The 12886-nt window shown below is 36.1% G+C and overlaps 1 protein-coding gene across 1 annotated transcript in view; it reads left to right on the top strand.

Moving 5' to 3' along the window:
- Positions 1-12429, top strand: part of LOC107656131 (calcium/calmodulin-dependent 3',5'-cyclic nucleotide phosphodiesterase 1C-like) — a 46090-nt gene extending 33661 nt beyond the window's left edge. Inside the window, exons 12-19 of the mRNA XM_016443846.1 lie at positions 1498-1599; positions 2813-2933; positions 6465-6546; positions 7602-7716; positions 8412-8578; positions 9495-9704; positions 11002-11058; positions 11997-12429. Of these exons, the coding sequence (XP_016299332.1) occupies positions 1498-1599; positions 2813-2933; positions 6465-6546; positions 7602-7716; positions 8412-8578; positions 9495-9704; positions 11002-11058; positions 11997-12013 (871 nt within the window). The 3' untranslated portion in view covers positions 12014-12429. The remainder of the gene's footprint in view (positions 1-1497; positions 1600-2812; positions 2934-6464; positions 6547-7601; positions 7717-8411; positions 8579-9494; positions 9705-11001; positions 11059-11996) is intronic.
- Positions 12430-12886: the final 457 nt, after the last annotated feature.

The following is a 12886-nucleotide window of genomic DNA, read 5'->3' as shown; positions in this document are numbered from 1 at the left end:
AACATGATCTTTACCTAATATCCTAATGATTTTTGGCATAAAAGAAAAATAGATAATTTTGACCCATACAATGTATTTTAGGCTATTGCTACAAAAATACCCGTGCTACTTATGACTGGTTTTGTGCTCCAGGGTCACGTATAAAGAAGTACGAGTGTAACGGTGTTATATTTTTATAGGCATTTAACTAAACTTTTTTACTAAACTAGACTTGAAACTTGGAGGGATGGTAGTACTCACACCACCTACAACGTGACCGAGGCTCACACCAATCGGCCTGACGGAGGCGCTACAGCGATTGAAAGTACGAAATCGCTCACAAAACGCACGCCTCAGATTCAATCGTGAGCCTGGCAAAATTTTCGGGTATTTCGCATTTTCTTTCAAAACCTACTTTTGCGAACTAGTCCTAGTTTTTTCGTCCGATCGTAACCAAACCAGTGCAGAAAGATTCTCTGGAGAGTGAATATCAATAATTATCAAAAAAAAGTTGAACTTTCGACTCACCGTCGCAAAGGGACGCCAAAACGTTCGGAGGGGGCAGGGACACTTTTAGTAAAATGCCTATAACTCCTGAACGGAATGAGATATCTTCGCCAAACTTGGAACAGTTATGTAAGAGCTCAAGCTGAGGTCACAGGAAAACAATCATGGGGATTGGCCACTTGCTGGCGCTATAAGAGGGAAGAAACATAAAAATGGCTATAACTAGGTAACCATTTGTCCTATCAACATGAAAATCGCTGTGCACGGTCTTGGTCCAAAGTGCCACAAGTGTCTATGGGGACATTTGCATATCTCAAAAAAAACATGGCCACCATTGGCCGATGAAGTTTGAGCACCTATTATTTTTGAAATTGAGCTTTCAATTGATGTATGGTTTGTTAGGATAGGACAATATTTGGCCGAGATACAGCTATTTGAAAATCTGGAATCAATCTGGAATGCAAAAAATCTAAATATTGAGAAAATCGCCTTTAAAGTTGTCCAAATTAAGTTCTTAGCAATGCATATTGCTTATCAAAAATTAAGTTTTGATATATTTACGGTACGAAATTTACAAAATATCTTCATGGAACATGATCTTTACTTAATATCCTAATGATTTTTGGCATAAAATAAAAATCGATAATTTTGACCCATACAATGTATTTTAGGCTATTGCCACAAAAATACCCGTGCTACTTATGGTCCAGGGTCACATATAAAGAAGTACGAGTGTAACGGTGTTATATTTTTAAGGGGCAAAGTTCTCAGAGTTGAAGAAACAGCCTGCAGAAAATACTGAAAGAAGTGTTTTACCATTCTCTCTGTGCTATTCTCAACTAAACACAATAGAGAAAGAAAAGTCTGATGAAGTTTTACTGCAATACAGACGGAAACGATTCGTTTCTCATTCAGAGAGAAAACTATTATCCTCACACTTTGAAGCGGAACACAGTTATTTTCTCCGGTGAGGAGATTGAGTGCAGTTGTTTTGTGTGCTTGTGTTTTTAGAGAGCTCAGGGTGCTCGTGGTCGAGATGGTTTTGGCCACTGACATGTCCTGCCACTTCCAGCAGGTCAAAGCCATGAAGAATTTCCTCCAGCAGCCCGAGGGGTGAGAAACCTTTACAACAAACATGCTTCACTGTTGTCTGTCACCTCCTGCCTCATCTGTGTCTCCCCAGAGCCAGATGTTATTGCTTAGAGTTTGCTCTTTCATAGCTGGAGAGACGTGATGGAGATGGATGTTTCTCAAGATGTTTCTTCTACTGTTTCTGTGGAGAAATAAAAATAGACAAATGATTCATACAATAAAATAAAATGAATGCAGCTTAACTGAATTAATTTGATTAGAAATTCTTATTGAGGAGTTCATATTGAGATCCTGTCTTTTGATTGCATACTTGATTACAAAATCTGAGCACAATTTGATGTGTTTTTTCTATCTCCTGAAACTAAAAGATTACTGTGGTATTTTTCTCAGAAGGAGCAGTTTTTAATGCAGGGACATGACACAAAAGTACATTTTATTGTCATGTGTCAGAAAAACACATATTTATCACCTATTGGTCTTAAATTCTTTTTTAAATATATAAATAATGTCTTCAAGCTTCAAATTTCATTCCCTCCCATTCATAATTTCTTACACAATTTTGCTTCTAAATGGTTTATTGATTTATTTATTTTTTAAAATATTTTCGCTGGAAAGCTAGAAACAAATACTGATCGAGATAAAATATAATTTTCCAATTAAAATATAATTCTATTTCCAATAAATCAAAGAAAATATTTGAAAAAATATGATTTTATATATATTTTTTTTCTTTGATTAATTGGAAATGTTTATCCTTAGCTATTGACTGTAACAAACTGTATTTTTTATTTTTTTTTATACATTTGTCTGTTTAATTTTAATGTTCAAATAAATGATGCTGGTTTTTGAGCTGTATCTGTCTTAAATTTTAGTAATAAACACTGTAATCCCCATAAATAAATAACTTTAATAAATAAAATTATATTATATTATATTATATTATATTATATTATATTATATTATATTATATTATATTATATTATATTATATTATATTATATTATATTATATTATATTATATTATATTATATTATATTATATTATATTATATTATATTATATTATATTATATTATATTATATTATATTATATTATATTATATTATATTATATTATATTATATTATATTATATTATATTATATTTATTATATTATATTGGCTCTCTGTTTTAATTTCATTGTCATGTGTTAGAGCAAACACATATTTATCAGTGGGATTGGTGTGTGTTTTCCTCAGAATTGACAAACCCAAGGCTCTGTCTCTGCTGTTACACACGGCTGACATCAGTCATCCAGCCAAGAACTGGGATCTACACCATCGCTGGACTACGTCACTGCTGGAGGAGTTTTTCCGACAGGTTCGACGCATTTTTGTTCTTTAGATGCGTTCAACGAGTGTTTACGTTTATATGTGTGTGTGAGAAGAGCAAAGCACAGCAAGAAAAATCTCATCTTCTTCTATGTATTTTAATCCTCTCTCTTCCTGTTCTCTTCTGATTGCCCTTTCATCCAATCACACGTAAGCCTGCGCCAGGATTATCACCGGCCACAGAAACGAGAGCGTGTGGAGAAGCGTGACATTCGAGCTTGTTTACACCTGATCATAAACCTCTGAAAATATTTGGCTTTCACAGCCCTATCGAATGCTGGTCCCAAAATTACGCTTTCGCACGATTATGTGACTTATCAGTGTGAACAGCACTTTGCTCTACTTTTAAACATCACAGCAATGTCACATGCATGTATTCTGTAATATTACTCATTTCACATACCTTGATTGTTCACATTTTGTTGTGTATTTGTGTGAAAACCTCACCAAATTATTTACGATTCATGCTTAAAACAAGAAAAAACTATTTCCCAAAGGAGTAAGCAAAACATGCTGAATTAGGGGTTCAAGCACGTAGCGCTGAAACCCTATTGTAATTGTTAGAATGATCACGGATGAGCGATTTCCACGTAAAACTGATCGTGCAGACCAAACCGTAAGTCGTAGAGACTTGAAACTTGGAGGGATGGTAGTACTCACACCGCCTACAACGTGACCGAGGCTCACCCCAATCGGCCTGACGGGGGCGCTACAGCAATCGAAAGTAAGAAATCGCTCACAAAACGCACGCCTCAGATTAAATCGTGAGCCTGGCGAAATTTTCGGGTATTTCGCATTTTTTTCAAAACCTACTTTTGCGAACTAGTCCTAGGTTTTTTGCCCAATCATAACCAAACCAGTGCAGAAAGATTCTCTGAAGAGTGAATATCAATAATTGTCAAAAAAAAGTTTAACTTTTGACTCACCGTCGCAAAGGGATGCCAAAACGTTCGGAGGGGGCAGGGCCACTTTTAGTAAAATGCCTATAACTCCTGAACGGAATGAGATATCTTCGCTAAACTTGGAACAGTTATGTAAGAGCTCAAGCTGAGGTCACAGGAAAAAAAATCATGGAGATTGGCCACTTGGTGGCGCTATAAGAGGGAAGAAACATAAAAATGGCTATAACTAGGTAACCTAGTTCATATCACTAGGTATAACTAGGTCCTATCAACATGAAAATCGCTGTGCACGGTCTTGGTCCAGAGTGCCACAAGTGTCTATGGGGACATTTGCGTATCTAAAAAAAAACATGGCCACCATTGGCCGATGAAGTTTGAGCACCTATTAGACAAGGTTAACGGAGGCCGATCGGAACAAAACTCGGTGGGCTTGTTTGACTCACGGCCCCAAAGATCTGTGAGAAATTTGAAATAAATCAGCCACTGGGGGGTGGTATCGCATTTTTTGAGGTCGTAAACGATTGTACATTGCGCGGTTTTCCGCACATAAACGCGATATTCATATCGTATGATAGACCTCCTTGTTCCAAACAGCTTTGCCTCTAGAACCACTGCTGGCAATCAAACCTTTTTTTTTAAATGATTGAGAAGATGTGAAAAACCTACTTTTGTGAACTAGTCCTAGGTTTTTCGCTCAATCTGGAAAAAAACACCGCAGTGCAATTCTCTGGACTCTCTAGGTCAATAATTATCAAAAACATGTCGAAATGTACCCTTTGGGAAGCTATAATGGGGTCCTTTAGAAAAGGGGCCTATCCAAATATGCCCCAAAGCCTATAAAGCCTCGAAAACTCAAAACTTCACGAAACCCGCTGAGCACATGCGACAGGTTATTCTAAACAAGCACGCACAGTTTCAGGGAGATCAGACCACAGCTGGCGCTATAACAGTCATAAACGTTATAAAAACATCATATTTCTATGGTAAATCACCTGGATTTGACAAAAATGCTTTTTTAATAATTGATTTAGGTGGTTACAGGCTTGCTAAATAATATGTAAAGTATTTTTCCTTATGTGCTTGAATACCTAAAGCGCTTGAACCCCAGTAATCGCTGCTTGCAGCTATATTTTAAAATGTATTTTCAGAAAAGTCTTTAATATCCTAAATCAGAATTTAAAATTCACTTTTCAAAAATGTGATCACTGAAAGTATCTTCAGTAGAACAGAAAGTCCTGAACGATTTTAAATTGTGGATGGAAAAACAGGAGATGCTTCTATTAAGTCTGTTTCACACTGCTGACTTAAAGGAATAGTTCGCCAAAAAAAAAAAAGAACATTAGCTGAAAATTTACTCACTCTCAGGCCATCCAATATGTAGATAAGTTTTTTTATGGGAACAGATTTGAATAAATGTAGCATTACATCACTTGCTCACCAATGGATCCTCTGCAGTGAATGGGTGCCGTCAGAATGAGAGTCCAAACAGCTGATAAAAACATCACAGTAATCCACAAGTAATCCACACCACTCCAGTCCATCAATAAATGTCTTGTGAAGTGAAAAGATGCATGTTTGTAAGAAACAAATACATCCATCATTAAGAGGTTTTTAACTTCAAACTGTTGCTTCCAGCTAAAATACGAGCCCTCTATCCATAATTTTGCTTTCTCCAGTGAAAAAAGTAATCTTGTCTGAATCAGGTGAGAAATATTTACAGATCAAGCACTGTTTACAAGCAAAAACAGTTCTAAACAAATATGATGTTAGATTTTGATGTGAGAGGAGGACAACAAGTGATGAACTTTTTTACTGGAGGAAGTATTATTATAGAATATGGACTGAAACAAAAAGTGATGGTTTAAAGTGAAAACGTCTTAATAATGGATTAGTTTATTACAAACATGCAGCTTACTTGTGGATTATTGTGATGTTTTTATCAGCTGTTTGAACTCTCATTTTGACGGCACCCATTCACTCCAGAGAATACATATATATAAATATATAAAATGTAGGTATGTATGTATTGATATTTTTTTTGGTTGAATGTTATCGATTATCAACACAGGCCCAGTGCACTAATGGGCTCCTCCTGTTTCTGTTGCTTTGTATAGTGAACAAAGGAAGGGAATTGCTTTCTCTGTATTACCTCATGTTCTTACCCATCATGTGTCTGTTTATCTGTTATTAAAGTGACTGTTATAAAGCACATTCACAGCTCTATTCTCCATAGAGTGGGCTACATAAATATGCTTTGATTGATTGACAGATGAGAGGACTGGAGCTATTCCTGTGTGTGTGTGTCTAGTATTGTTCCAGCAGCTGAACACTCCAGAAGACAGATCAATCGTGACAGGCCCAACATAAAAGCATGACAGTTTATTTTAGTCTGCCTTCAAGAAATGTTTGCGAATATTTCATATACGAAACAAATCTTTATAAACCAGATCCAGTGCAGCAAATGTCCATTAGTCGTGTCATTTCATAAGCATTTAGCTGTGGCAGTAAACCTCTATTAATAATTGTGCAATATATTTAGAAATGCCAAAATTGTCTCCTGAGAATAGTGTAATGTATTGTTATAGCAATGCAGCTGCATGATGTGTTTGTGTTTGCAGGGCGATAAGGAGGCAGAACTTGGTCTACCTTTCTCACCTTTGTGCGACCGTAAATCCACTATGGTGGCTCAGTCCCAGATCGGTGAGTGACACAAACACACTCTATGTATGGAGACAATTATATTGCAATATTGCAATTGGGTAATTGTGAATTGCGCTAAATTGTAATACTCATATTAAAGGAATAGGTCACCTCAAAATGAAAATTTGCTGAAAATTAACTCACCCCAGGCCATCCAAGGTGTAGATATGTTTGTTTCTTCATGGGAACAGATTTGGAGGAATTTTGCATTATATCACTTGCTCACCAATGGATCCTCTGCAGTGAATGGGTGCCGTCAGAATGAGAGACCGAACAGCTGATAAAAACATCACACAACTCCAGTCCGCCAATTAACGTATTGTGAAGTAAAAAGCTTCATGTTTGTGAGAAAAAAAAATCCATCAAGATGTTCTAACTTTAAACCATCGCTTTTGGCTAAAATATGAGTCCCTCATCCATAATAATGCTTTCTCTAGTGTAAAAGTCCATCTCACATTAAAATATACCGAAAAAACTGTTTTGGACAGTTTTTTTTTTCTTTGTAAACTGTGCTTGATCTGTGAAGATTTCTCTCCTGATTCAGATGAGACCATTTTTTTTCACTGGAGGAAGCAATATTATGGATAGAGGGGCTTGTATTTTAGCTGGAAGCAATTATTTGAAGTTAAAAACCTCTTATTGATGGATTTGTTTTTTACAAACATGCAGCTTTTGGCTTCATAAGATGTTAACTGATGGACTGGAGTGGTGTGGATTATTTGTGGATTACTTTGATTTTTATCAGCTGTTTGGACTCTCATTCTGACGGCACCCATTCACTGCAGAGGATCCATTGGTGAGCAACTGATGGAATGCTAATTTTCTCCAGATATGTTCCCATGAAGAAACATGGCTGGCCAGAGGGTGAATAAATCCTCAGCTAATTTGTGGGTAAACTATTCGAAACGGGGGAAAAAATGAGATTTCAGCTTTAAACTTGCAATAGTTGAAACACGTAGCTTTCTTGAAGATCATATGGGGATAATTTATTCTAATAGCTTCTTTAAAAATCAAGCTCAGTGCAAAAAATAAGCCATTTTTATTATTTCCCTCAGGTTTCATTGACTTCATCGTTGTTCCCACGTTTACGGTTCTGACGGACATGACCGAGAAGATCGTCACACCGCTCATCGAGGAGGCCACAAGTTCAGGCCTGGCTGGTTTCCGCAGGTCTGGAAGTCTGTCTTGCGTTTTTTGCTTCTCCAGTACAGGAATAGAGATAATGACTGGACATTAAGACAGACAAATTGAAGCTCAGGCCGCTCTAATAGTGCCTCGTGGCAAAGCTTGTCTTTGTATCGAATCCCAATTCACTGATGCTATTGCGGTCATGACTGCAAATCCAATTCAGTCCTGCTCAGATACCTCAGTTTCATCGTTTAGAGACAAAGAGTGAATGTGAATAAATGCGCTGCTGTTTCTTAGCCTTGTAATTCAGTAAAAAGTGATCCATCAGTTCAGACAGAAATCAGAGTGACTCTACTTTAACACTCTTTTAGCTTGCAAGTTTCTTTGGATTTTGTAAGTAGGAGTTGAATTGCTGCTGCTGACTGAGCATTAGAGCACCTTCTCACTTTTCGAAGCAAAAGCAAATAACGTCTTCTGCACACAAAGTGCTGAATTCTATGCCTTCCATTTAGAATATACAGTAAACTAAACCAGATCAAAGGTTCATAGACAGGACAGAGCAGCAGCAGCAGCATATTGATGATCAACAGAGCAGGAAAACAACAGAACCGTGTGGCTAGATGGAGTATTAAATGAAATGTAGGTAGATGTGCAGATGTTACGGAAGCCTAGTGGATGTGATGTGATTGCTGCCGATGCATTTGTAATGTGATTTGTGTCCCCATCATCTCAAACAGCATTACTACGGGAGATGCGAAGCGGAGCAGTGTGAACAGCTCTGGTTCTGATGGCAGTGGATCTCATAGCTGCTCGCTGCTCACTGTGGACCTGAAGAACTTCAAGGCCATCTGGAACGAAGAGGTTTCTCTGAACAGAGAGTGGTGGAAGACGCAGGCAGCTAAAGGTGTGAACAGAATGTTCCCTGCAAGAATGCATATGTTATGTATTGGTATGCAAAATAAAACATCCTCAAACAGGATTGTTTGCACATTGGAACTCAATGGCAACACAAAATTAGGAGATCTGAACTTATTGTTTCGGGAAAAAAAAGTTTCATTCGAGAATTGAGCCAAAGCAATTGAGAAAAACTGTAAGATAATTGTGTTTTATTTAGGAGAAAATACAAAATGTTAATTGAGCTGCAAATCAGAATGATTTCTGAAGGATCACGTGACACTGAAGACTGGATTAATGATGCTGAAAATGTTAAAATATATTTAAGTTGAAAATAGTTCTTTTAAATTGTAATACAATTTTACAATATTACTGTTTTAATGTCTTTTTGATTAAATAAATGCAGCCTTGGTGAGCAGAAGAGACTTTCAAAAAATCTTACTGAAACAAACTTTTGAATGGTAGTGTAATAAATTAGTATAAAATAAAACGTGAATTTGTTTCTCATTGATCTGAACAATCTTTTGATGTAAAAGCTTCTGCTTGAAATTAGTTATTGACAAATGTATTAATTTTGCCTCTGCATACATTTCTATCCATGACTAACATTTTAATTTAAAAAAATGTTTGAATGGAGTTGGATTGGATAGGAAAACTAACCATAAGTGTCCATGATGCATGTAAACTCCTTCAATAGTGTTTAAAAACCCAGGATGCACCTTGTGAATTTGGTTGTGAAAATGTTGAGATGAGAAGCACAAATTGAAGTATGGGAATTATTTCATAGTTTGATGACTTAAACTGGGAAAATAGTTCTGAACTGTTACAGTACATCCAAACTTAGTTTTGGATAGCATTTTGCACATTTTATGCATTCTGAGTAAGCAAATAGTGAATAATGCACCTCCTGCTGTGTCTCCAATCAGAGACGGAGGAGAAGGCCAAACGAGAGCAGGAGGAACAGCAGGAGGCAACAGCAGAAAACCAGGAGCACAAAAAAGACCCAGAGCTGTCGGGACCAAAGGAAGACAGGGGGGGAGAGGACGACCCGGAGCCAGGACGGGTAAATGGACCCCCAGAAGAAAGTCCCCATGACAAATCAAATAACGAAGAGGCACATCAGAACTTACAGAACGGTATTGTGTTCAGTGGTATACTTGTTACCATCAGCTCAGTTAATGTTGCTCAGGTGTAACTTTTAGTATTGACTGCCCTCTGGTGGATAATCAGAGGAGTAATAAGAATAATGCTATGTGCAGAATAGAGTAATAGTATACTGCTTAATGCATACTGTGCATTATATGCTCAGTACTCAATAATCACATAACCTTCTATCTATCTATCTATCTATCTATCTAGAGATAGATTTGTTTAAAAAAAAGTCACGTTAGAAATAGAAGGTTAATTAGTGCATTGTATTTTGGTATGCATGTGGTTATTCAGTGTATCCTGAGAATATGCATACTTGTGCACAGTACTATATATATATATTTATTTATACTATAGTATATATATATATATATACTATTTCATCATGGCTTTAAAAATCAATGTTTAATCTGTATTTTTTTCTAGTTTAAAAAGTATAATACAAAAAAGTAAAGGAATAAATGATAGTTTAATTGTTAAAGTTCATTTGTTTTTTGTTATTGAATATTTAGATTTTTTTATCAACAGCTAAAAAAATCTGTTAATGTTTTTTTGTATTTTTGATAGACAGTAAACATGTAAATTGTTTGTCTACTTTTCCTGTAACATTATCTAAACATCCTTAAAACAAGATCAATTTACTTGAAAAGCAAGCTTGTGCAAGATATGAATACTTGTTTTCAGATAACAGATCTTGTATATTTGTTTAGTTTTGTTTTCTTGTAGTCATGAATCTAAAACTCTTAAGTAAATAAATATTCTCTGAAAACCAGCCTTATTATCAGGTCCTATTATGCTTTTTCACTTTTTCAACTTTAGTTAGTCTGTGATGTTGCTGTTTGAGCATAAAAAAGATCTGCAAAGTTACAAAGCTCAAAGTCCAATTCAAAAGGAGATATTTTATTTAACAGAAATAACTTCTCAAAAACTACTATATATTTTTTTTTTTTAAGATTTATTTTTGCCGTTTATTACCTTTATTTTGATAGGACAGTCGGTTGGCAGGAAGCAAAGTGGGAGAGAGAGGGTGGCGGGATCAGGAAAGGTCAGCAAGCCGGGACTCGAACTCGGGATGCCCGAAGCGTAACGGCGCTAAATGTCGGCATGCTGCCCGCGAGGCTATCGCCACTGACACTTGTCTATATTTTGAAAAAGTAGTCAAAGTAGTATTGTAGTATGCCATTCTGAAAATGTTTTACGGTATTGCTACAGTGTGTGTGGTGATTTTTTTTGTTTTTTGTTTTTTTGTCTGTTCATCTCTAATAATCTGATGTCTGTAAACAGGAGAAGTGTCTGAAGAGGCAGAATCACCAGCAGATGAAGACAAGAGAACACTCGATGGTAAACACGTTTATTCTGTAACAGAGACTTCTGTTGCTGCTACTTACAGTGACACTAACAACATATTAGACAATTAATGTCTGAATGTTAATGCATCATATAATAAAATATCAAAACAAGTGGAATTTTTAAAGAAAGATAGAAAAACATTTCACAAAAATAAGCTTGTATAAGATACACTACGGTTCAAAAGTTTCAGCAAAGATGCATTAAAGTGACAGTAAAGATCTTTGTAATGTAACAAAAGAATTTTATTTCAAGTAAATGCTGTTCTTTTCAATTTTATGTTCATAAAAAATTCTGAAATATTACATATATTTCTACAACAATATGAAGCATCGGTTATAAGAATTTTTTCTTGAGAATCAAATCAGCATGATAGAATATTTTCTGAAGGATTATGTGACACTGAAGATGGGAGTAATGATGTTGAAAATTCAGATTTGCATGACAGGAATAAATTACATTTTTACTATATACTCAAACAGTTATTTTAAATTTTAATAATTTAATAAATTGCATTTTTCATCAAATAAATGCTGCCCTGTTGAGCATAAGAGACTTCTATTATATTTATAAAATTGTACCGACCCCAAATGTTTGAATGTTCAGAATGAAGACAAAGTATTTTGTACATTTGTATTTGTTTGTGGTTAGTTGATCATGTGGTTCCTCTGTTAGGACACTTGTGTGAATTTGTGGGGAACAAGATGTATACATCCACTAAAAATCACCAAAACACCAATTTTGACAATTGACATTTAACACAAGACATTGAGAATATAAAATGAATGAAGAAAAGCAACGTTAGTGCAGGAGCATCCAAGACATGCAGTTACTTGATAATGCAATGACATTCAGGCATAACTTTGTTGCTTTTTTTCCATGTCTGATGCAATCTTCTACTGATCTAAATGTCTTCAATCTGCATTTAACAGAAAGTGCAAATGCCTAGAGTGACTTCCAGTGGCGTCTTGAGGTCAGACACAGAGCGGTGAACTTGCCATCAGGAGAGCGCTCGGTTCTGAAGGACTACGGCGCCCTCTAGAGGACACGGCTAATGCTTAGTGTCCTGCCTCTATCCCCTCCAAATCTCCAGACTTTCATAAGGCTGACCTCTCTGAATGATGAAGGACAAAACGGACGAGAGACAACAGCTGCTTTTGTCTGGTCTGTTTTATTTACAGAACCAGATTTCCTTCCCAAACCTTTAAAGTGCAACGGTTGCATCCGCTAAGAAAAGCATGCAGCAGCTGAATGTAAGGATTCTTATTAAAACCTCCATTTAAAATGCTTTCTATGTTTTTCCACAGCCTTGCAGTAGGATCACTTGGTATGTGTGTAAAGTTCAAACTGTGATTTATATCTAAATATACTTATATATATATATATATATATATATTTATATATATATATAATATGTGGCCTGCAGTAAACTGTAAATAAGTAATCTTAGCAGCGGTTGCACCTGTGAACAATATTCGGCTTTTGACAACAGCGATGTTGTGTTCAGCTATTTGAAATGCACTCTTCCTGACATGGACTGATGCATTTCAGCAAACATGCTCCGACACACGTTTGTTCGCCTCATCTGCTATTAGAGGGCGCATATATGAAACCCTGAATATGTATATGTATTACTATTGTAAATGACTGTCTGCGTTTAGATCAAAGCTTTTATAACTTGAGAAAAGCCGTACGAAGTGGCAGTATTTCCTATTCGTGCACATCTGTGTGCGGCTGTGGAGTAGAAAACGCCTGATCCTAAGATTTTTCCTTCTCTCGCTTACCTTCGGATGCCTTTCTTCATGTAGTCTTTCTGAAAGCG

This window comes from Sinocyclocheilus anshuiensis, unplaced genomic scaffold, assembly GCF_001515605.1.
Source record: "Sinocyclocheilus anshuiensis isolate Anshui unplaced genomic scaffold, SAMN03320099.WGS_v1.1 scaffold1803, whole genome shotgun sequence".
NCBI classification, from domain to species: Eukaryota; Metazoa; Chordata; class Actinopteri; order Cypriniformes; family Cyprinidae; genus Sinocyclocheilus; species Sinocyclocheilus anshuiensis.
This window is presented reverse-complemented; position numbering and strand designations above follow the sequence as displayed.